The sequence below is a fragment of the Populus euphratica genome, unplaced genomic scaffold (genome assembly GCF_000495115.2).
Source record: "Populus euphratica unplaced genomic scaffold, PopEup_1.0 scaffold18.1, whole genome shotgun sequence".
Lineage (NCBI taxonomy): Eukaryota > Viridiplantae > Streptophyta > Magnoliopsida > Malpighiales > Salicaceae > Populus > Populus euphratica.
In genome coordinates this window covers 1,631,440-1,656,592 of record NW_011499881.1, presented here as the reverse complement: position 1 = coordinate 1,656,592, position 25,153 = coordinate 1,631,440, and the positions used below count along the sequence as shown (strand labels likewise).

General features: G+C 31.6%; 4 protein-coding genes across 5 annotated transcripts; 2 read left to right on the top strand and 2 right to left on the bottom strand.

The window, feature by feature from the left end:
• Positions 1–1,319: 1,319 nt before the first annotated feature.
• On the top strand, positions 1,320–5,941 carry MGT9 (magnesium transporter 9). The gene is made up of 11 exons (XM_011031586.1): positions 1,320–1,941; positions 2,034–2,063; positions 2,293–2,446; positions 2,603–2,724; positions 3,824–3,898; positions 4,468–4,695; positions 4,795–4,839; positions 4,950–4,994; positions 5,082–5,111; positions 5,244–5,363; positions 5,460–5,941. Exons 1-11 carry the CDS (start codon positions 1,693–1,695, stop codon positions 5,544–5,546), a joined length of 1,185 nt encoding a protein of 394 aa, XP_011029888.1. The 5' UTR covers positions 1,320–1,692; the 3' UTR covers positions 5,547–5,941.
• Positions 5,942–12,149: 6,208 nt separating this feature from the next.
• LOC105129492 (E3 ubiquitin protein ligase DRIP2-like) lies at positions 12,150–18,236 on the top strand. Of its 2 annotated transcripts, none has more exons than XM_011031585.1 (7): positions 12,150–12,694; positions 13,408–13,507; positions 14,195–14,543; positions 14,829–15,106; positions 15,207–15,257; positions 17,121–17,193; positions 17,633–18,236. In XM_011031585.1, the coding sequence occupies exons 1-7, from the start codon at positions 12,577–12,579 to the stop codon at positions 17,837–17,839; spliced, it is 1,176 nt and encodes a 391-aa protein (XP_011029887.1). In that variant the 5' UTR covers positions 12,150–12,576; the 3' UTR covers positions 17,840–18,236. The 2 variants fall into 2 exon arrangements, with proteins under 2 accessions (XP_011029887.1, XP_011029886.1); XM_011031584.1 differs by having other exon boundaries at positions 14,670–15,106.
• Positions 18,237–20,984: 2,748 nt separating this feature from the next.
• On the bottom strand, positions 20,985–21,293 carry LOC105129511 (2-methylene-furan-3-one reductase-like). The gene has a single exon (XM_011031604.1). It carries the CDS (start codon positions 21,291–21,293, stop codon positions 20,985–20,987), a length of 309 nt encoding a protein of 102 aa, XP_011029906.1.
• A 36-nt stretch (positions 21,294–21,329) lies between these two features.
• Positions 21,330–23,372, bottom strand: LOC105129491 (2-methylene-furan-3-one reductase-like). The gene is made up of 4 exons (XM_011031583.1): positions 23,008–23,372; positions 22,312–22,635; positions 22,045–22,204; positions 21,330–21,614 (listed from the first exon to the last, which is right to left on the bottom strand). The coding sequence occupies exons 1-4, from the start codon at positions 23,224–23,226 to the stop codon at positions 21,349–21,351; spliced, it is 969 nt and encodes a 322-aa protein (XP_011029885.1). The 5' UTR covers positions 23,227–23,372; the 3' UTR covers positions 21,330–21,348.
• Positions 23,373–25,153: the final 1,781 nt, after the last annotated feature.

Genomic DNA, 25,153 nt, shown 5'->3' with positions numbered 1-25,153 from the left:
TTTAATTGACTCACCAGATTATTCTAAATTGATTTTTAATTATTTTTTTATAAAACAAAAGGATGTTATTTTCATTAAAAAAATAAATAGTTAATGATTTTTAACTTGATTAATTTATATTTTTGTTTTTAAAAAAATTCAGTCTAACTATAATCCTAATTAAATTGAGTTTTAAAATTATATTGAGGAGTGTCATTGCCTCCTCTCTCATTATCTTATTTCTCTTTTCAACATAGATGATAAATTATTAAATAAATCTAAAAAAGTAATCTTGCCCATTTTTTCCCTTGATCTTTAGGTACGAATCAAAAACTTCAATAATTTTTTTTTCATATAACTAGTTAGATTCCATACAAAGGGCAATTTTGCACCCCTATCCAAATATATATATTTTTTTAAAAGGAAATCTCAGTGAATGAAAGAGGGTTGTACGTCTCTTTTAATTATTTGTTTTTATATTTTAAAAATATTTAAAAAAATTAAACTTTTGTTTTAAATTAATTTTTTTAGTATTTTTTAATTTTTTTATGTACCAATATTAAAAATAATTTTTAAAAAATAAAAAAATTATTTTAATATATTTTAAAATAATAAATATTTTAAAAAATAATTGTTAATATAATAAAAAATAATATTTGGTGCATTTTAGATCATTATTTTATTATTATTATTATGATTGTTACACCGAAATCTAATATTTGCAAGTGAGGTTCTGGCCTAGCGGTGGGAGGGGCTTGTCCCCTTCCTCCGTACCTGGGTTCGAACCTTACCATGCACGCTTGTCACCCCCGCGGTGCCTTACCTGCTCACTGGGCTTGCAGGATGTTCAGTGGGCCGTGGGGATTAGTCGTGGTGCGCATAAGCCGGCCCGAACACCCCACATAAATAAAATAAAATAAAAAAATCACCATCATGATAGACTATAATGCATCCATGATGGCTGGTGTATCTGTCATACATGCCATAAGCAAGTAGCATCAAACGTCTCTAGAATAAAGAACAAAAAAAAAACATGTATCAACTATCAACTAAAAATAATATTTTTTATATTTTTGAATTGTTTGATATATTAATATTAATTATTTTTTAAAAAAATATTTTTTAATATAAAAATAATATTTACATAACTATCAACTAAAAAAATTATAAAAAAAACTCCACGTCACCGGATGACACCTCAGTCCCAAAGTACACTATCTAATTCACACCGACTCCTAAAATCACACGTCAGTCGATTAAAAAAAATTGAGAATATGATTTTATTAAGAAATTAAGAATGGAATTATTTTTTTTTTTAATGTTTAAAATGGGAAGCAGCCAGCCGTCAATTACGTGTCAAAGCAGCATTGATGCTCTCCTAGATCATTTTTAAACAAACACCCGTCACATGTGTAAATTAAAGAAACCACTCCCAGTCTCACATCCTTCATCTTCTTGATTTATCACTCCATCATCTCATCTCCTTCGGTAATAACCCAACCGTCATTCACCCCTTCCCTGCCTTCACCCTCACCCAAATCAAACCGCTCACTCTCTCCTTTTGTTTTCTTTCTATGTGGTAAATAAATAGAGCAAAATAAATACAAACGCATTCTTTCCGGTGGGTGGGTGGCTGGGGTTGTGGAATTATAGAAATTAGTAAGCGAACCCGGACACGGACGGAGGAGATGTGATGTGATGCGGTGATGAGAGATGGCGAGGGACGGGTACGTGGTGCCGGCGGACCCTCTGGCGGTGGCTGCCGTCAAGAAGAAGACGCAGCCTGCCAGGAGTTGGATTCTCGTCGACGCTACCGGACAAGGAACCATTCTCGATGCGGACAAACACGCTATCATGAATCGCGTTCAGATTCACGCTCGCGATCTCCGAATTTTAGACCCTCTCTTGTCTTATCCCTCCACCATTCTCGGTCGTGAGGGGGCCATCGTTTTGAATTTGGAGGTTTCTTTCTTTTCTAGATTTTGGTTCTTTTTTCTAATTGTTTCTTTATTTTTATTTTTTTGCGCTTATTTGCTTGTTTTGAATGGTTGCAGCATATCAAGGCAATTATTACTTCTGAGGAGGTTTGTGGCTTCTGTTTTCTTTCTTTTTCCATGCCTTTTTTTTAAAAAAAGAAAAAATTGAGATTTTGAAATTAAATTTTTTGATTGCTGAATGAGTGAACTTTTGGGTTTTTGGGTTGAGGAAATATTGTTCGTTGGTAGTGATCAATTGAATTTGAATTGATAATAAAAAAGGTCTCAAGGAAACCATGCTTATAGCTTTGATTGTTTCGTTTTAAAACTGGAATAGGTATTGCTTCGAGACCCTGGGGATGAAAATGTTATTCCTGTTGTCGAGGAACTTCAAAGGCGATTGCCTCCTTCAAGTGTATTTCGTCAAGGTCAAGGAGATGGGAAAGAATACCCTGGTGGACATCAGGATGTTGAAGCTGGCGAAGAGGATGGTATGCCTCATTGATTTATTCAATCTTGCATTGATAATTAAGAGTAGGGTTTTGTATTTTTTTTTCTTCTGGTATTGCAAATATGTTTTCCTTGCATCATGGTTGGTTCATCTAGAAAATTCTTGCTTGTTGAGTTATCTGGGTTATACAATACAGAGTCTCCATTTGAATTCCGTGCCTTGGAGGTAGCCCTCGAAGCCATTTGTAGTTTTCTAGCTGCACGTACAACAGAGCTGGAGACTGCTGCTTATCCTGCTTTAGATGAGCTTACCTCCAAAGTAAGTGTTTGTTGTTTCCCTTGTAATTAGTAGTCTTTTATTATTTAATAATCTCCTCCTTTTACTTCTGTTGATTTTTTTTTCGTTAGAGAGGGAAATATGCCTGCCACACCCTGGTTAAGGATTTGGATAAAAAACTTGCAACAGATAATGTAAAATCACAAAGAAAAAAAAATTGTTTGGGAGATAGATAGCCATGTTGACTATTGCACGATTATGTGTTGACTGGTTAACACTATTTGTTTTCAATGGTGCCATATCTCCTTTTCTGACTGCTGTGTTGGTTTTTCCTCCGTTTCGATTATGGTAGTGTTTTGATTATGGTAGAGTGGCATATTTGCTGTTAACTGTTTCTTGCCACCTTGTAGGAATGCAATGTCTCTGTGTGATGCATGTTTGATCTGGTTGGAAGAACATCTTTGAGATTTTGATTTCATAGATTTGTACTTGTGTTCTTAGGTTGAGCCCTTAGGAATTGTATTGGAAGATTGACCTTCTTCCTGAATTTAATTGTGGGTGTTTTATTTAGTCAAGTTGGTGAGTTTTACTATTTATTTTGTTAAAATGTTTGGTTGAGTTTCGTTTATTTTTCCAAGTGCTACTATCAATGATGTTGCTCCTTTTATCCTTTTATAAAGCTGTCTGGGTGAAATTTTGACATACACCCCCCTAAACAAATTAAGGGTTGACAAGGTTTTGGACCATCCCAATGTATGGTGATATAGAGATGGTGGATATTTGCTTTGTTGTCTTTATGGTGTCATCTTATCTTTCAATTTTTCCATTTCTAATACTTGGTATTGCTTTCATTGAGTTGATTTTGAGCTTCCAGTAGTTGGAATTTTGTTTATCACTGTTGGTGGTGTTATCTTTTATGTGCTCCTTCCAGTTTAAAATTTATTTTGTAATTGTGTGCATATACTGTGCATTCAACAATTTGAACTCAATAAATCACCGTATAAACAGAACCATGCATGTTCTAATTCCATTGCTCATAAGGTTTTTCTTTCTTCCTGCAAGGCAAACCTTATATGCAGAACCCTGCATGCATTGTTTGTCACTATTTTGACTCTCTCCTTTCCCCTTTGTAAATGGGCAGATTAGTAGCCGAAATTTGGATAGAGTTCGTAAATTGAAGAGTGCAATGACAAGGCTGACTGCTCGGGTACAAAAGGTAGGTGTATGGCTTTGGTGGTGTTTGCAAAATATTTCAGTATAAAACACTCATCATTTTAGCATCTTTAGTCATTTCGTATGTCCAGGATACTGAAATACTTGAATGTAATAAATGAGAATAGGACCTTGAGTTGCTTTAGATCATAGTACTCGGGAAAGATTCAGTGCCCTCTGATGTTGCAATCTTCTAGGCCAATTGTACTAGATTCAGTCTTCTGTCACAGAAAATGTTGACCGACAGTTTAGCAGATACACTCCACCAGCTTGCATTTTTGGATAACAGCAGTTTCAACTGATTCATATACAGTGTAATGTTCTTTGCAAGAAGTACACGTAGCTAAGGATGTTGCTCATTCAGGGATTATGTAAATCTACATCCAGCTGGGAAGTTCTTGGGCCAAGAAATCTGCTATATAACAAATAAGTTAGGTCTTAGTTTGTGAATTAGCTGAAGGGACTGGAAAAAAACTTTCCTGGCCTAACATTAACAAAAAAAAAAAACATGCTCAACTGTCCCCTTAAATTGCAAATGTGATAGGTAATGATATTCTCATCAATTTATTGCAGGTGCGAGATGAACTTGAGCAGTTACTGGATGATGATGATGATATGGCTGACCTTTACCTATCAAGAAAGCTGGCTGGCGCATCTTCACCAGCAAGTGTCTCTGGTGGTGCAAATTGGTTTCCTGCTTCCCCAACAATAGGTTCAAAAATTTCTAGGGCAAGTAGAGCAAGTGTGGCAACAATTCGTGGAGACGAGAATGATGTTGAGGAGCTTGAAATGTTATTAGAGGTAAGAGTTTCTGACGTGTTTTACCTTTCATTTTAGATGCTTGTTTTAATTTTAATTGGGACAAAGGGCCTATTCTTGAAAATGGATGAATTTTTGCAGGCTTACTTTATGCAAATTGATAGCTCATTGAACAAATTGACAACGGTATGTGCTTTTTATTTACTTTTGCTTTTTTTATTACAAAAGGCCCACACATTATGGCCAGAATTACAAAGCTATTTCCATCCTTTTAAATTGCATTTTGAAATATGCAGTTGCGAGAGTACATTGATGACACAGAGGATTACATTAATATTCAGGTAGGCAATGTTAAATTGAAAACTAAAGTTTGTTTTCTTTTTTATGCATGTTTTGTTAAGTTAAATTCATGCATCCTTTTTCTGCAGCTTGACAATCATCGAAATCAGCTGATTCAGGTGCTTACGATTTTCTCTTTGTGAATTGTATTGGGACCCATTCACTCACAAGCAAGCACACGCAACACGCATATGGCTTGTTATGTGTTTTGACCTGTTATTCATGTTGTGTCTTTTCACTTTTTGCTGCAGTTAGAGCTCTTTCTGAGTTCAGGGACTGTTTGTTTATCCATATATTCCTTGGTGGCTGGAATATTTGGCATGAACATCCCATATACATGGAATGACAATCATGGTTACATGTTTAAATGGGTAGGCAGAATACTTTGACTGGTGAATTTAACTCCCGGTTATAAATTGCTTTTATTTGGTGAATCATGTTTTTTTTTTTTTTTTTGTATTGCCCAGGTGGTAATTGTCACAGGTGTATTCTGTGCGTCTTTGTTCATAGTTCTCATGACGTACGCTCGCCACAAGGGTTTGGTTGGATCTTGAACCGTCCCATGTTCTCTAAGATGTCTTGAGATTCTATGAAGAGGGTCGAGTTTCTCTCTACCTCCCCCTTCACTCCCATATGCATCCCTGTTGAGACCGAGATTTGGTAAAGCTGTTCAGCCCGCAGACCATGGCAAATTCTTATAATTTGTCAAATCCTTGATCGAAGGCATCCGAAGCGGAAATTGTAAAACCGCATGCAGGATTTTTAGATATACGTTTTAATTAATTTTTGCCCATGATAGTGAATCTTAATTTTTTAAAATTGCATACAGTATTTTACTTATTGAAGATGTAATCATTGCCATAATTCTACATATCTATACATATTTTTATATGATTGACATGAAGCATTATAGAGTAAGGGAATTTGAATTTGTTAGATTTTTTTTTGTTGTGATATATTGCGTCACATCAGTGTGGGTGTGGTGTTTGAGCTCTTGTTTACAAATGTATAAAAATTTATTTTTAATATTAACATGTTAAAACAAAATGATTCAAAAATATATATATAAAAATTAATTTAGAACTCTACTTATTTTTTGGTTGGAAAATGTTTTTGCAAAAAATTAAATTTTTTTTGCTTAAAATTAATTTTTTTAAAATAAATTTTTTTTGCTTAAAATTAATTTTTTTTAAATGTTAAAAATATATTATTCTAATATATTTTTAAAAAAATACTTAAAAAACCAATCATAATAGCTCTAAATTTCTTTCTAAATCTAAGTTTCCTAAATGCCTCGGTTTCACTGTTCACACGGTGGCCTGGGACAAGGGAGTCTCGTCGCGTGCTTTTGATGAAAACTACTCTCTTGAAAAAAAAAAAAAATTTGTAGGTGAGTAATAATTTTTTTGTGGTAAGAATAACTTTTTTATGGCAAGAGTGGCACAATTCATTATAATATACATGTGTGACTTTATCAGAGTGATTGATTATGTTTTTAAAAAAATTAAATTTTTTATTTAAAATAAAATAGTTTTTATATTTTCATATTATTTAGATATATTAATGTCAAAATGAATTTTTAAAAAATTATTTTAATATATTTTTAAATAAAAATAATTTGAACTCTTACAGCTGAAAATAATATTCTCAGCAATTTTATATTTTGATATGTGATGTTAAGTTAAAATCAATAGAGCAACTCTTGAGAACAACATTATATTAATGCCAATATATTGGGATTTTTTCCTTTTCTTTTAAAAATTAAGTACAATTATCCATTCAATCAAACTTTGCCTCTGTACGTAGGAGATTTGCTAATGTTTGATATTTACCAAAATTAACCTCTAGGAAGGGATCTCAATCAGTTTAGGGGGTTAATTAGCGTTTCAATTCCTAGCAGATTTGGCAACTTAATCTGTAGCTAATTAAGGTTGCTTTCCTGCTTGCAAAATTAATTGACGATACATATATTTGGTATTTCTTGCTGGATCAAATTTAATGTCAGCGATCACAGCCTCGATCTCCCCTCCCGAGGAAACTGCGTTGGTGATTCCCTTTAGAGCTTGTATGAATAATATTGATGAATCACCTAGAAAAGAAAAATAAATTCTAAGAAGTTATTCCTTGATTATTTCCTTTTGAGTTAATTATCGTTTAGTCCTGATAGTTTATCAAAATAAATTAATTAATAAAAAAGCTAATGATTAGTGTTCTCCTTAAACATATTATAATGCGTTTATTAAACTTCACTCATTGCTGAATTGTGTTAAAAAAATAAAAATCATGATTTTTATTAAATTAATATATTAAATAATTATTATTTTATATGACAACGTTCTTAAGTGCTTACAATAAATTAAAAAAAAAATAACATATGAATTGATTAGGAGCATCAAATTACTTTTTAACAACAACGTCACTGAGGCACCTGGATCCTTAATTAACACTTGTAGTGCAAAAAAAGTTAAATATTATTTATTCATTACTATTTATGCTTTTTAAAATAAAGAAAAAATAACATAAAAAAAAACAAGTTATAGATATATTTATAAAGATTGCATATATATATCGTTTCCCAAACCATGAAAACTAATAATCAATAATTACTGTGTAAACTATATATTACGAAGATCGATTAAGTTATAAGTAATTAACAACATAACTTCTTGTTTATTATAAAGTCCGACAGAGGAAGATTAATTAGCTCTCTATCTGTTTATGATCTCTCTAAGACTGGACAGGATGAATCTAGGAATATACAGAGTCATAAAACTAATAGCAACATCCGGCACCTGCTTGTGCATGGCCCATGCGCCAGAAATACAACGAGAAAAGAACATAGGAAGTGATCATAGAGTGCTTCTGCGATCAGTTCCTCTAGCAAATCAAGGTGCATCAAGATCCCACAGAGAACTAATTAACTTGTCCGGATAGCGGCATCGATCTCATGTTTCTTAAGGCAGCAGTAGCACTGCCAGCTGAGCTGAAAATATCTGACACATCACAGAGCCTTGTTATGGCCAGGAAAGTTGGAGCATCGAAATATGGCTATTGCGTTGCCCCATGCTGCCCAGTAAAGCCAGCTTGCCAGGGGAGATAGAAATGACATGGAGAGGTTACAAGGACCGGAGGAAAATCACAGTTCACAGGTAGCTGGCCAGCTCAATGACAATGAGGCTGCCACCATGGTTGGAGCATCTTACTTTCTGGTGACCATTGTCGATAATCATCATCTCTGTTTGTTTATTTGTGTAATAGAAATCCAATGATGATGTGACAAATTTTGTAAATATGAAAAAGAAAACTATAGCCACTGTGCACATAGAAACCAATGTGGATTTCTCGCCATCTCAGAGGCGGACTGTAGATAAGTAGTGAACAATGTTTGAAATTACAACTTCTCTTTGAAGAACTGGTATAGTCCCTTCTGTAAGGATACCTTCTTTTTTTTTTTTTTTAATTTCGAAAGAGTTTCAAATGTTCTCTCTACAAAACCTATCGGTATTTCTTTTTCCATTCTACACCCCAAATTTACACATATTAATAAGCAATGGAATGTTAAATAGTTTGAATATGGGAGTCCATCCTCGAGGTTTTAATTTATGTTTTTTATAAATTTTAAAATTTAAGATGTTTAGAAATAAAATTAATATGTTAGATAATTAGACTATATATCTCTTATTTCAAGTAATTCGATTTATTTTTTATAATCAAGGTATATAATGATTTGATGTAAAAAGTTTAGAGAGTTGTTAATTAGTAGCAGGTAATATCTGGTAAATTAGGTTACCTATAACAACTTTAAAATTTTTAAATAATATATTTTAAAAATTCATGATTTTTTTTTTAAAAAATTCAATAGGTTTCCTCTAATTTAGCCTATCTCAAGTTATCAACAAAATCAATATCAATCCCTAATCAACCATTTTTACAATTCAATATTTTTATTATACTCTAACATATCCCAATCAACAATATTTTACTTTCTTTAACATATTAACTCAAAGAATAATTATTTTGCTACAATAAAAAAAAATTACCTTAACCATGATGCACAAACCATAAATTACAAACTTAACATACTTGCTTCAATCATATATATATATATATATATATATATATATATTCTTTTAAGTATTGTTTATCACAAATAATATGAACTACATGCTTATACACACACACATCCCTTTTTCTTGTAAATCAAAATACAAGAATTTTACGCGGGAGTTATATGACTTATAATTGGTACTTGTAAAAAAAAAATTTTTAATGAATATGGAGACTCTATGTGGTTTTTTTTTTAATGAATATGGAGACTCTATGTGGTAAATTAGTAACTTTATAAAGAGAAAATATAATAACATTTAAGAAAGATACGATGAAAATATATATATAATATAGAATGAAGAAACTATGAATTTTTGACTTGAAGAATTTATAGTGTATTTATAGTTCATCGATCTTATTTTTTATGATATTTTAAATTATATTCTACTCAAAATAATATATATTGAATTAGTATAAAATATTAAAAAAATTAATATGAGATCCACAAAAATTATTAACAAACATTGATCTTAAATTTATTTGAGATAAAAAAAAAATGAATTCAATCATAAATATGTTTAGCTCAGGACATGCTATTAAACTTGAGCTCATGAGAAAGCTAGGTGAATGCCCTGTAGCTTTTTAAAAATACTTAGAAATATATTAAAAAAAATTTTATATTTTAAAAAAATTATTTTTAACTTTTTAAAAATACTTAGAAATGTATTAAAATAATTTTTATATTTTAAAAAAATTATTTTTAATATTAGAGCATTAAAATGATTTAAAAAAATAATTTAAAGTAAAGAAAAAAAATACTTTTGAAATGTAAAAACAAATAAAATTTTATGAAACTCAATTAAAAAAATATATAAAAACTGTTTTATAAAAATTACATTTTAAATTTATTTTTTTTTGATAGATTGCACAGTATAAAGCATAGTTTGATGTATTATTAAATATTTAATTGTATTTTTTGCGTTGAAAATACAGAAATTAATGTAAAACAAACGTACCCTTATAATTGACAGTACTACTATAGGAGAACTATCCTCTCATAATGCCAGGAAAATACGTTTCTCTTGAAATCTTGTGGGCTCTATCGGAATCCACAATTAACAGAGTCCGTTTAAAAAAGCAAAAAAAGAAAAATAGTTGCCATAATTACTCACAATCATATCGACGACGCCGTACCACAGGTGAAAGCCCCCATTAGTACTTTCGAATCCAATAACCAGTTGGTCTGTCATTGTCATGGTACCTTTTATTGCATACAGCCTTTGAATTTCGAACACAACACTCACGTGAGTACACGTGCCCAGAACCACCACTCCAAGGCATGGCTGGATAATTAATACGTAATCAACCCTTTACTTATACAGTTATACTACGGTGTATGTTGGGTACCATGATTATAGTTTAAAAAAGGTTATTTTATGAAAAATATTTTTAGTTAAGATTAATTTTAAAAAATATAAATATAATTAAATTTATATTTTTTCAAATTAACATGAATTAAAAATATGTTTTATAAAATATTTTTTAAAATCATAATTATAATAGCTATTATAATACTAAATATATACTGGAGTATTATTCTCTTTCATTATCATAGAATATGATTTGGTAAAATGATTATATAAATATTAATAGGATAAAAAATGTATTCATTTATAAATAATCAGACTATCAAATTAAAAAGGATAATTCCACATCACAGGTACATAGCTAAATAATATCATTAAAATGAGGTGATGAAGTTCAGAGAAAACATTAATTATAAATATATCAGTTATGTGTCTATAATAAAGTTGAATCTAATAAATGATAAAGTTGACTATGAGATCAATATATATATATATATATATATATGAAATTATTATCCCCTTCTCCTAATAAATTATTGCTTAAAAAGTAGTTTTTTTCTTTTTTTTTTCAATTTTATTTTTTAAAAGTTTATTTATCTTGTTTTTATAATTAAAATTAAGAGTTTAATAAGTTAACTCGTTTTTTTTAATTTAATTTAATTTATATTTTATTTTTCAATATTTTCTTATTTTAAACTAGGTTTTAAATCTTTTCTTTTTTGTTTTTTAAGAGGTTATCCCAGGTTTTTTACTTGATTCATAAGTTTGATAAGTTAACCTAAATTGACTCGGGTTATTTTTTTGTATCTTTTATTTAATTGTTTTTATTTTTTAATTTTATCTTTAAATATGATTCATAAGTTTGATAAGTTAACCTAAACTGACTCGGGTTATTTTTTTATATCTTTTATTTAATTGTTTTTATTTTATCTTTAAATATTAGGTTTATTGAAAATTCAACTATATATATATATATATAATTTTCATTATATAAAGTTGTCCTAATCACATAAATTGAATTATAAGTTTTGTAAGTTAACTCAAACTGACTCGAGTTGTATTTTAATTGATTTTTTTAAAATTTAAGTTTATAATTTATTTTTTGCAAGGTTATCTTGGTCTAACAATTTAGATCATGGATTTAACAAATTAAATTTAATTGATATAAGTTAATTTAATATGTTATTATTTTAATTTTTTTAAAAAAATATTTTTTTAATCTTTTTTTATTTAAACTATGTTTTTAACGGTAATAAAATTTATTTTTGGACCAGTTAAATTAACATAAATCAATTTTTATATATTTTATTTTTTATTAAAAATTTATTAGTAATATCTAAATATTATTTTACATTAAAAATATTAATCTGACCACGATATTACTAAAGGCAATAATCAAACATAAACACAAAACACCAAGCTTCCTACAAAAAGGTTGGTTTTTTTAATCCATGAAAAAGTTAAATATTTGAGCAGAGTCCATTAGCAAATCGGACTTTAAGGCACATTCTCCGATTCCAAATAGAACTGCACCAAGCCAGCCTGGACAAGGGAAGTAAATTGAGAATTTTAAAACTAAATTAAGGATTTAATTAGGATAAAAAATTGTATTTGGGAACTCAATCTAAAATTACTATATAGTTGAGGGACTCGTTCGAGGTTTGGCCAAAACAGTTTAGTTGCTTCTTTTAAAAAAACAGGCATCGTTAATAGCTCACCGTATAAGTTTTGTTTTGTGGGGAGGAGTTTCGGTGAATGTATTCGAAAACATTGAGAGCCTCGAACAAATCACATCATACCAAAGCCATTGCCATTGTCCAAATCGAACAAGACCCACTTCCAATCAATTCCTCCAGAATCTCACTCTCTTCATCCTTTTGTTTTTATTAATAATACCCCTCTCTTTAATTCCTTTTTCTCGCTCACCAAACACAAAGCCACCACCATAATGAATTCTTTGAAATCGTTAATCACCAACCAACTCAACCCCTACTGTTTCTTCACCGATTCTTGCTTGTGATTGTCGTGGTTTTTTTTATTGGAAAAAGAATAAAGAAGTTTGGTGATTTGTGGGGTCTTGATTACATGCACCATGTGGGGCACGTGAAACAAAGGAGAGTGTTAGTGTCACAGTGAGAGAGCCAAAAGGCAGGTGGTGGTGTTCGCGAAGATGATGTTAGGCCAGGTGGTGAAGGTTCAAAAAGAGAGGATAGCGGCATGCATGACCTGTCCTCTTTGCAACAAGCTCTTTAGAGAAGCCACTACTATCTCTGAGTGCCTCCATACTTGTGAGTCTCTCTCTCGCTTTTTATATGTGTGTTTATCTTGTGTTATTCCATTTTTTTTTGTTTCTTGATTTGGGCCTTTAATTGTTATTTCACGTAATTCGTGTATCATCTTTTAATGCTTGAAGTTGAGCATGGCTTATATATTGTTTTGGTTATTTTGTGATATGTAGAGTATTAGTGTAAATGAAATGCGATTTTATGATCTTGGCATTTCTTTATTTTGTTTTCTTGGTCTATTTATGCCGAATGGATTGGGAATTTTATTTTGAAATAAAGGAAAACATTGAAATTTGATTGGCAAATTTGGCTTCCTTATTTTGCGTAGGAGCAATGTAAATGATGTGAGCCTGCAAGCTTTCTAGTAATTCATCAACCATAAAGTCATCATTTTGTTAATGTTCATATATATGTAAATGTTTCAATGTTTGTTGCCATAAAGGTGAAATTATAACTTGGGGTTGTTGGGAGCTTTTGCGCTGTTCAAGTTCGTCAAAATTGCCATGTCCTCGCTTAGTTCATGCTGTCAAATGGGAACAGTAATGTGTTTGGGGATGGTGAATAAAGGTTTAGATTTTATATTTTCCTTTAGAAATAGATTTCTTTTTTAGTATTCTATCATTTAATCAGTACGTTTTAAGTGATATCTTGCCTAGATGTTACATACATCTCTCATCGAGTATATCTAATGCCTGCTTCTTCTTCTTTTTAAATAGTTTGCAGAAAATGCATAGACATGAAGATAAGTGATGAGGAGTTGGATAGTTGTCCAGTTTGTGATATCAAATTAGGTTGTTCTCCACTTGAGAAGCTCAGGTATTTGATAATCTCATTTTCTTGTAAATTATTCAGTTTATGCCACAGCAATTTTGTATAATACATCTTTTGCATGCCATGGAAAAGCAATATATATGTAGCGGTTTCTTATATAAATGGACTATAGTGTCACATATATCTAGGACGTGTGCAAATGTTGTTCGATTATTATCCATGCAGTGCAAGTGAAATTGTCTTAGGGTGTCAGCATGAATGAGAAATGAGGGTGAAATGATTTTCTAGACACTCCTCTGCCTATTGAAACTGTAGAACCAGTCCTTGAGTGAACTGATTAATGTTCTTGGGAAAAAGATATCAAATTGCCAAGTCAATTTATTAGATATTTATACCACACAGAAAGCATATGCTTCAAACAGTAGGCATGCATTGTGGCACTTGAAAATCAATTATCGTGCTGCTTATACCTGAGCAAAATCCCTGTCCTGCAGCTCATGTGGGATGCATGCATGCATGATTTATTTATTTGGATTCTCTGATATTGCAAGACAAATATTATGATCGAACATTTGCCTCAATCTGTTTATATGCCAGAAAAATTAGAAGTCCATTTTCAAGGTACTCATAATGCTTGGAAGACAGACCAAATTGAGAAAGTGGACATGGATTTAACTACAGTTGCAGAATCTTGAGCTTGTTTTAACTTGCTTTCATTATGTTAATCCACAGGGCAGACCACAGCTTGCAAGATTTAAGGGCTAGAATCTTCCCTTCCAAAAGAAAAAAGGCCAGGGAACCTGCAACGGTTTCCTCAGTCCCAGAAGCTGTGCCAGTCCAAGAATCTGAGCACTCAGTTCCATTGATAGGCAGAAGAAAGGAGAGATCTCTCTCTTCATTGGTAGTCAGCACACCTAAGATATCTGTCAAGTCTGTTCTGACAGGAAAAAGATCAAAATCTGTAGCTAGAAAACGAGAATCTCCCATTCCTGTTGAGGAACAGATTAAGAAAGTGGACGATTACTATGAGAGTTTAAGCTCTCCTGAGACTCTAAGAAAAATTGCACAAACTAAAAGGCAGGTAGAAGTGTTTAAGCTTGAAGCTTTCTTGCCACTACCTTTTTCCTTCTTTTTTTGGTCTCTTGAAAATGATCTGCTTTTCCTTTGATGCATAATAATTTCATGTAATTATTTTTTCATGGTGTAGAATTCTTCTACTGCTGAGTCATCCAAACAACAGAAGCCTAATAAATTAGATGTAGAGAATGATGTTAAACCATGTAAAGAGAAAATTGATTTGTGGAAACCCTTAAATTGCTTGGTTGAAGCTGCAACCAAAACAAAGTCTAATAAGTCAGACTTACAGGAAATTATTGTCCAAATAAAGAAGCTTGATGCCCAGGAGGAAGAAGCTCAAGCACTCAAAACCAGCATTAAGGAGCATGGTGATAAATCAAAAGTTATCGGTGAAGAATCTAACTCAACTTCATCACCTTCAGGTTCAGTTAAACCTAGAAGGCTGCAAGCCATGCGACAAAAAAGAGAGGGATTTAATATCCCAGCACGGGCTGCTGTTGAAGCAAACAGTAATTGTGACAGAAGATTTAGTCCAATTTGGTTGTCATTAGTTGCTTCTGATGAAGAGTGAGATATTGTTCCTTGACCATCACCGAAGATTTATTGATGATTGAAGTCAAGTATACAATGACATGTTAAATATAGTTTCTCTTTGGCATAATTTCAGGGAAGGAGTTGCGCCCTTGCCACAGATATCTTCTTGCTACTTGAGGGTTAAGTGAGTTTCATTATCCTCACTATCTGGCTTATAATCATAATATATGCAATTACCATTTCACATATAGCAAACCATGGAATTTCTTACAAAACTGAAGAATGGCGCTATAAAACACAGTTTAACCAGGAGTCTATACATTCATGCATACACGCGCACGCGCGCACACACAATGAAATTGTAATTGCATTTTGGTACACTAAGCTTTGTGGATGTATTTTGATGTTCTATCTTATCCAACGTTTTCTATGCTACTTTGATTTCCCACATAGAATTTCCCTTAGCTTCTGTTGTAAGCTTGATATGCTCTTGTCCTCCATCATAATAGTATGATGTCTATTTCCATTTACACGTTTTGGTTTCAGTGAATATGTGCTCCAGATATTCTGCAGGAAAAAAAAACTAAATCGCAGCCTAGAAGTAAACTATATTATGCTGTGCTCCAGAAAAAAAAGATAGTCATGGAAAATCACACATCACTCTGTTGGACCATATTTTACAATCCTGGGCACATTATAGAGCTAGAGCTAACTTTGCAGCCTGTTCGGTATTGTTGTCAATTGCATTTGGAAATGCAGAAGGCATCATTATGGTGCCTTTTCAACCCAACTGCATTTCCAAACTCACACTTGCTATAGAAGAGATTACCTGTTTGAAGTAGCGAAATTGATTAACTAGATTTAGGTGATCTGGCTCCTAACTGATCACATAAAATATGTGTAAACATAGTTCTATCATTTTGGAATCTGTGATCTTTGAACTTATTATTAACCTCTAATACAAATCACTCCATCACCATGAATATAATAGCTAACTTATTATTACCTGTTTGAAGTAGCAAAATTGATTAACTAGATTTAGGTGAACTGGCTCCTAACTGATCACATAAAATATATGCTTAAACATAGTTCTATCATTTTGGAATCTGTGATCTTTGAACTTATTATTAACCTCTAATACAAATCACTCCATCACCATGAATATAATAGCTAACATACAATTCTGTTGTCCTTTAGGACTCGCATGAATTGTGAGGGTGTATCTATGTTTGCTTTTTAAAATACGCAAATTATGATTTATCTGAGAGATGAACTTGATACTTGCCTCTTTCTCTCATAAAAATGTTAGAAAAATAATTATATCTACATTTTTAAGCCTACTCATATCTCGCTATATTTATGACTCTTGTGCTCTTTCATTGCCATCCCATTCTTTGGCTTTACAGAGCTACAAATTTTTCTGTGAAGAATATAAGATTGAAGGAATGATATTGAAAGTCCAGGAGCAAACATTCTTTTCAAATATCAGCAACACGTGAAACCCTGTTTTTCAAAATCCTGAATGTTAGAAAGCCTCAGAGAATAGGGTGTTTCCCTGCATTGCTTTGATGGGCAGTTGCAGATACAATATTGTCTGTGAAGTTTTGCATGCTTAGCCATGTTTAAGTTTCTGATTGCACACTAGTGGTCACATTAACATAGTAGCACATAGAATTAAAAAAAAAAATGATGGTGTTGTCCCGTGAAAGAGAAGATCATGAAGCATTTTAATTGGATACATGAATTCTGCACACCACATATGATGTTGATTTTCTTTTTCTAGGCCAGAATTTCATTTAGAATATTAATAATGAATATCCAGAAGAATCTTTGCCTTCGAAGTTATGTTACTTCTAAGAGCAGCTTTATGGGGGGGGTTCAATACCAAGAACTTTTATTTTGAAACAAATATACCAAGAACTATTTTGGAGCTTTCTTTTAATTGTTCATGCTGTTATGAAGAAATATGTCATTGGAGTCAGGAGATGTTCTTTATTCATTAACCCATCTATAAATTTTATTGATTAGTTTTTCTATTTCGTTGTAGGGATGGTAGTTTGCCTGTTTCACATATAAAGAAGTATCTTGTTCAGAAGCTGGGTCTTGTCAGTGAGGCTGAGGTAACTTGATCCTCTCTTTTTACCCTCTAGCATGTTAATGAGTTTGTGCATGTTAAATAGTTTTATTTCCTCCATTCCCTCTTCTTTTCCTGTTGGTAGTGAAAGTGGACAGTATTTATTTCTTATCATTAACATTCAAAGATTTCTTTCCTTTGAACTTGAATGTCCAAATTACCCTGTGGTTCCTTCAAGTCATCTTCAACAACGTATGGCAGGGAAAAGGCTTTCTACTCTCTTGGTTTCTGATATTGCAATCAACCCTTTTTCATACTGTCCTCCTTAACAAGACCTGCAACAGTTTCTGTTTTGATAAAAGTGTTTGCCATCTTTTTAAAAGATAAAACGCCGGTGAAGTGTGTTCCAAAAATTATTTGGAAAGTACAGGCTATGAAATTGAGGAAATTTTAAAACACCGTGAGTAATGTTCAGATTTTCATAGGTGGAGATCTTATTGCTTGGTCAGCCAGTGGCTTCAACGTTGCAGCTGCATAACTTGGTAGACTGGTGGTCGCAGACAGCTTCAGCATCTGAAAGAATACAGACAACCGTAGGCAGTTCAGCTGAAGATTTTGTAATGGTTCTCTCATATGGTCGTAAAGTCAGCCTCCAAAAACATCTCGCTACGGCGGCAGAATTCCATCTCTAGCAACAGTGATCTTGGTCCAGGTGGTCGGAAATAGGAGCCTGTTTTTTTAATCTATTTTTCTTGTAATCAAAGAATATCAGACAAGGTAGAAACTATAGAAGTTATAAACGGATTTAGATTGTTTATGATTATCTAATTTGGATCCACGGGTTAAATTTAAAACCAGCATAGCTAGGATTCATGCTACTCTCGAAACAAGTTGGGATGGCCTTAGAAACATTTGGCAATGGCAATCATGGGCTAGAATGGTGAATTGGTCGTCATTTTACATGGGACGTATGAGGTTCATGCTGACTAGCGAAGATCCAAAAGGACCTTGGAAGTCCCAGGATGTGCTTGTCAGGTCAGTCGTGAACGTTAACGAAAGCTAAACCCTGGAGATTTCACTATAGCAACCCTGGAGATCTCACTATAGCACTATGTAATTTATTGTGGTATGTAATTTATTGTGGATTATTATAGTGAAATTATATTTTTACTCCTGAGAGCTTTAAATTTAAGCTTTTTATTTAGAGATGTTTTTTTTACTTTTTTTCTAGTTTAGTGGTCATTAAAAAATTATTTGGGCTATATAATTATTTTCAAAAATTTTAACACTGTAAAATAAATTTTTTAGTCTTAGAAAAGACAAAAAAACAAAGCTTTTTTTTTTTTAGGGTATTTTGATATTTTTTTGATATGGATATTTTGTGTAATTAAGAGGATAACGGGAGTGTTTTGGTATTTTCACTTTTTATTTTTTTATTTTTTAATCAAAAAGTTTATGGCTTGTGTTCTACACTCACCAACGAGTAAGTAGTGTCTATATTATTCAAATGGTGCGTGTAATGCTTCCTAATAATTAAATATGGTCATTCATCGTATCATTGGATGTGTGTTCGTGTCTTTTTCCACATAGTATGGCACATGTAGATTTATAATAGTTAGATTGCAATCGATGATCAATTTTTTATTTATTTTTTTAGCTTTTTTTTTAGGGTATTTTGATATTTTTTTTATATGGATATTTTGTGTAATTAAGAGGATAACAGGAGTGTTTTGGTATTTTCACTTTTTATTTTTTTATTTTTTAATCAAAAAGTTTATGGCATGTGTTCTACACTCACCAACGAGTAAGTAGTGTCTATACCATTCAAGTGGTGCGTGTAATGCTTCGTAATAATTAAATCTGATTATTCATCGTATCATTGGATGTGTATTCATGTCTTTTTTCACATAATATGACACGTGTAAATTTATAATAGTTAGATTGCAGTCGATGATCAATTTTTTATTTATTTTTTTCTCTCTCCTAATAACTAAAGTACATAATTGTTTTTTTTAATATATTTTTCAATTTCAGTTCTCATTTTTTGAATTTCTTATTTCATCTTTATTTTTTTATAAAATTTTTTTTTCAATTTTTTCCTTCAGTTACAATTTCTTATATATTTTTTTTTTATTTTAGTCCTCATTCTTTTAATTTTTTTATTTTTTTTTATAGTTCCAGTCCCTTAAATCCATTCCTATTTTTTTGTTGGTGTTTCAGAGTCCATTCTTTTTATTTTGATTTTTTATTTTGGTTCTTTTTTTTTTGTTTGAGTTTTATTTGATTATAATTTAGTCATTCAATTATAATTTGTATATATTATGTTTTTTAATTTGATCTTTCTATTTTTAATTTTTTTTCCGTGGCTCTTTTTTCAAAGTTCTTTTAGTTTTTAATTTGAGCCTTCAAATCAAATTAATGATTTTTTTAATAGTAATAATACTTTTAAAAAAATTATTATTAATAATAATATAATTATAGCTAATAATAATTGTGATGATGATGATGATAATAATAATAATAATAGCAGTTATAATAATTATAACAATAGTATAAATAGTAATAATAATAATTAATAATAATGATAGTGATAATGATCACGATAATAACAACAATAAAAATTATAATATTATTTATTGATAATAGTAGTAATGATAATAACTGTAATGATAGTGATAATATTAATAATGATAATAATATCAATGAGAAAAATAATAATAATTATTATAATAATTATAATAATTCATCCTTCAATATTATATTTACTGAGAATTGAATTTTACTGTTTTTTTATAAATGATATTTTTTATTTAATGTCTCGAATTATTGGTTTGAAAAGTTTACAAAATTTGATTTTTTTTACTTGTAATTTTTTTTTAATTTTATCTTTTAACATTAATTTTTAAAAATAAAAAAAATCATCCAATATTTTTTTTGTTAAGACTAATTTACATTAGTTAGCTGTTAAAACTTTATAGTCTATATAGTTTAGAACATTGCAAAAATATTTCTATATTTTTAAAAATATAATTTGGCACGTGGTTAAATGCAGACAAATAAAGTAGTGGTTTCCTATCATGATTAGTCAAGATTTTTAATGATATATCTCAATGCGCAGAATTGATGCCGGAACAAAACACCAATACTCATCACATTCTGTCCTTTTCAAGTCCTACGAAGCATTAGCCCGATCCTGTAAAATCAAGGTCTAGTTTGCGACTCTGAGCATCCTTCTGTTCTAGCTACATTTTCTTTTATTACATGAAATGATTTCACCACCTACTCAGAGCACCAGTATTTCTACTGGCATGATAAAATTCTTGTGGCCAAGATCTAGATGGATTTGTGAAAAGGCCGATGGTTTATGGTCGCTCATTTTATAACTAGTGGAATGCCATAAATTAGCCACTGCACCAAAATCCTCTAGTTACGTTGAACCTTCCATGAATTTCTGGGGTCTTTGATGCCTCTCTTTTGGAGGTGCCCTACCCCAATCAACCCAATACGAGCTACTGTATTCGAGTAGCTTGATCAATCATCCAGCCATTCAATCATTCCACATATTGTGCTAACCCTAGTGAGCTAATTCCTCTGGCATCCCAACAAGTTTATAGCCACATCATAGCCCAGAAGTTAATTAGAATCTCTAGGTTCTTAAAGAGAGGCTTGAAGAAATACATTACATAAGCAATTATTACTTCACGCAGTCATAATCCATAAGCACACTGCAGGACCTTTATTATACAGTCAATCCACCAGCATCCCCCATACATTGAGGATAAAATATTTATTTGTGCATATATATATATATATATATATATATATCGTCTTCAGGAATCATGGGATCGGATAAATTACCACTTTTCCTACAGCTCTGCAGGTTTCAAGATAGGAAAATGCCTCTACAGTTTGAGAAAATGGGAATGGACCCTTGGGATCTAGCACCGGCTTCACCTTTCCACTCTCCAAGTAGGGCTTCAGTTTGTCCAAGACAGAGCCGTTAGAAGTGAGCACGAATATCAAAGCCGGGGGAGTTACAGGACCAACTATTGTCACCACACTTCCATCTTCTTTCACTGCCTTGACTGCCCTGTCACACTGCCCTGTTTTTTGTTTTGAATATTGAAAGCCAACCATGAGTGTCATGGTGGTTTAGAATAAATCTTAAGTATTAGCAGTTTTCCGATCTCGTCTTCAGGAATCATGGGATCGGATAAATTACCACTTTTCCTACAGCTCTGCAGGTTTCAAGATAGGAAAATGCCTCTACAGTTTGAGAAAATGGGAATGGACCCTTGGGATCTAGCACCGGCTTCACCTTTCCACTCTCCAAGTAGGGCTTCAGTTTGTCCAAGACAGAGCCGTTAGAAGTGAGCACGAATATCAAAGCCGGGGGAGTTACAGGACCAACTATTGTCACCACACTTCCATCTTCTTTCACTGCCTTGACTGCCCTGTCACACTGCCCTGTTTTTTGTTTTGAATATTGAAAGCCAACCATGAGTGTCATGGTGGTTTAGAATAAATCTTAAGTATTAGCAGTTTAGCATACACCCAGTCATAAAACTCACATATGCCTACAAACAGGGGCGGAGCTACGTTCATTTTACAGGGGAGGCCAAAATTAATATAATAATATATATATTATTAAAAAGCTTATTTATTTAAATTAAAAATATTAAATAATAGAAAATTTTAAAATGTTTTGCAGGGGCCCGGGCCCCTGCTTGCCACCCCCTGGTCTACAAAACGGTAATATTTAACAAACAGAACTCACTACAGTTCGTTCATGTATATCGCAAGTAAATGGGCATGCCAGAAAATATCGAGGTATTTAATATGCATAGAAGTGCAGCAAGAAAGAAGTTAGAAGTCAATAATGGATCTAGAATCATACCAACTGCATCGTATACTACATCAAACTTCTCTGGCAGGTCCTCAAAGTTTTCATTGGTGTAATCAATAGCCAAATCTGCTCCTAAGCTTTTCAGCAACTCCAATTTTGATGTGCTAGAGGTTGCTGCTACTGTAGATGCACCAAAAACGTGCTTTGCCAGCTGTCTCAAAACGAAAAGAAAACACCAAGGAAGAAACCCAACTAGGAAAATCAGAGGGCGGAAAGAAGATGATAAAATTTTTCTCTAAATAGAATTAAAAAGGCTACCTGAATTATTTGGGTACCAACTCCACCAGCACCTCCTAAAACAAGGATAGATTTGCCGGCAGAGAACCCAGTTCTTTCAAGACCTTCATAAGCGGTTTCAATGACAAGGGGTAGGCTGGCTGCTTCAGCAAAACTCAGATTTTTGGGCTTAAGAGCCAATAGATTCTCTTCAACGGCAGTGTACTCGGCTAAAGAGCCAAATTGTTTGGGGTGGTCCAAAGCTTTCTCATTGATGTCTCCGTATACTTCATCTCCTACCTTCAGCCTTTTAACTTGGCTTCCAACTTCAACCACCACACCAGCCACATCATAGCCCGGAACAGTCTGCCAATTCAGATACAACAACAAAATCAGAAGTCCTTGAACGAAGTGTCTCATCTTCAATTAGCGAAACTATCGCAATAATTCATTATACCTGGACCATTTAAAATTCTTCAAAACATATTGAGAAAGAAAGCACTGGGAACCCCATCAAACATGGCTAGCTATCATCTTCGAGTCCTAGTTTGTGCGAGGACTCGAAAGTCAGAGGCCATGCATGGCAATCTTATAACAAAAGCCAAAGATGTAGAACTAAGATTGCAACACGCAAGATTTTCTAACAGGCGCGAATATTCTAAAGTAGATGACTCAAGAAAGAACAAACAAGCATATATACCAGGAAATTAATTTAAGTGTCAGAAGAGTTCTCCTTACCGGCAAAGGAGGGTCACTGACTTTGAACATGCCAAGCATCCTTTTAGCATCAACTGGATTAATGGATGCAGCAACAACCTTGATCAGAACCTGATCTTCTTTCACTTGAGGAACTGTAACGTTCGAGTCTAATTTTAAGACATTGGAAACGTTCCCATATTCACCATAGACCCAAGCCTTCATTTTAGACGGAATGGAATCACTTGATGGGATCTCCATGGTTACTGAGGAATGTGGATTCTACACTCAAAATGGCCTCAACTACTCCTACTCTTCGCTTTCCTTTTTTCACAAAGGAGAAACTCAACCTTCGAAACTTTTAGAAGTCATATGAGGAACAAAACCACTGCAGTCTTTGCTTGTGTATCGGGAGTGTTCGGAAGCCTTCGAAACCACACTACGATAATAACTTAGGAAGATGTAATTATTATAAATATATATTATTATTAACTTAAAATTAGTTAAGGTGTGTTGAAGCTGACTTGAATATTTATAATAATTAAAAAAATTAATATGATAATATTATTTTTTAAAATATTTTTTTAAAAATATATTAAAATAATATTTTTTTATTTTTTTAAAATATTTAAAATAAAATATAAATAAATAAAATTTAAATTCTTGTAAAAATTATTTTAAAACAAAAAACACATGCATAGGAACCCGCCTTTGATGCAATTATTACAGGAAGCGGTCAGTCAACGTCCATATGTAAAAAGAACCTTTTTGGTTGCAGTTCATCACTGTATTTGTTTTCTCTTCGCTACTTACAACAGTTCGAATGGGCAATAAGATTTATAAATAGTGCAGATGTAATAATTATCTTTTTTGGTTCATGTACACTTTCATATTAAAAAATCATTTATTAAAGATAAATTATACTTTAATATATTTAATATATAATTATTTTAATAATTTAAAATAATTTAATAACCTCGATAAATTTTAATTTTATTTATTTTAATATTAAATAATAAAATTACAAAAAAATAATTAAAAATCAATTTAAATTAACCTGAATAAACTCAACAATCTCATAACATGAATTATAAAATTATAATAATTTTATAAAAATACAAGTAGAAAAAACATGTATTTAAAAATACTAAAAAAAATAAATGAAAACAATAGTTTTGATATTTTTATAAAATATATAAAAATAATTTTTTTACAAGAGAAATTGTATTTTAGAAAAAAAATAAAGGGAGAAAAATAAGTATTGAAAAAATAAATTAATATTTTATTTTTTATTTTTAACTTTGATGCCCGTGGTTGAAACGAATGATGAGTTTTTTTTAGTGGGAGGAACTATTGATGAGATTTCTGGTAGGTAAAACGTCAAAATGCATAGAGCATATTTGTCGGTTCCACTTCAAGGCTCTGGTTTGGTTAACCTATGACTTGTCGAGGATGTTTTGGCATTCAATTTATCCACCACCTCTTGCCTGCTAAGAAATTCAGCAAGATAATTGTCTGTTACACGCTGCTGGGGGTTAATTTAAAAAAAAAAAAACTAAATATTATTAATATATTTTTTAATAAAAATAACTAAATATTATTAATACATTTTTTAATAAAAAATTAATTATACAGTGTTGATTCGATATAATTTAATAAATTTTATAGATCTAAAGATAATTTTAATGACTTGTAAAATTATAATTTAATTAAAAAATTAACATAATATATTTTTTAACATATTAAAATGATAATATATTAAATTATTTGGATTTAAATGGATAAATTTAGGTTAAATGATTGAATTTCTAATTAAATCTTAAAAATAACTGAATTTTTTAAAAAAAAATCAAAGCCAAAACACTGCAAAGTTTTTAAGTAAATTGCAAGAATTGATCGAGGATCCAATGTTCACCATCTGATTAATTGCTGGGAGCCGTCTTGCGCAGCTGCATCACGCTGACGCTTGCATGGTATCATTTCCCAGTTTCCTCGCTTCCAGCCCGAGCTATGGTTACGCGTTCTACGTAGAACTATTTTCTCATATATTTGCGTCTTGGATTCGAAGCTTTAAAGATTTCCTACCAGGTATAGTTAAATCTATTTTTATCCTTATCAAAATATAACACATATTATATATATATATATATAACAAATATTTATCTTGATTCCAAGAATTCTCTCCCCT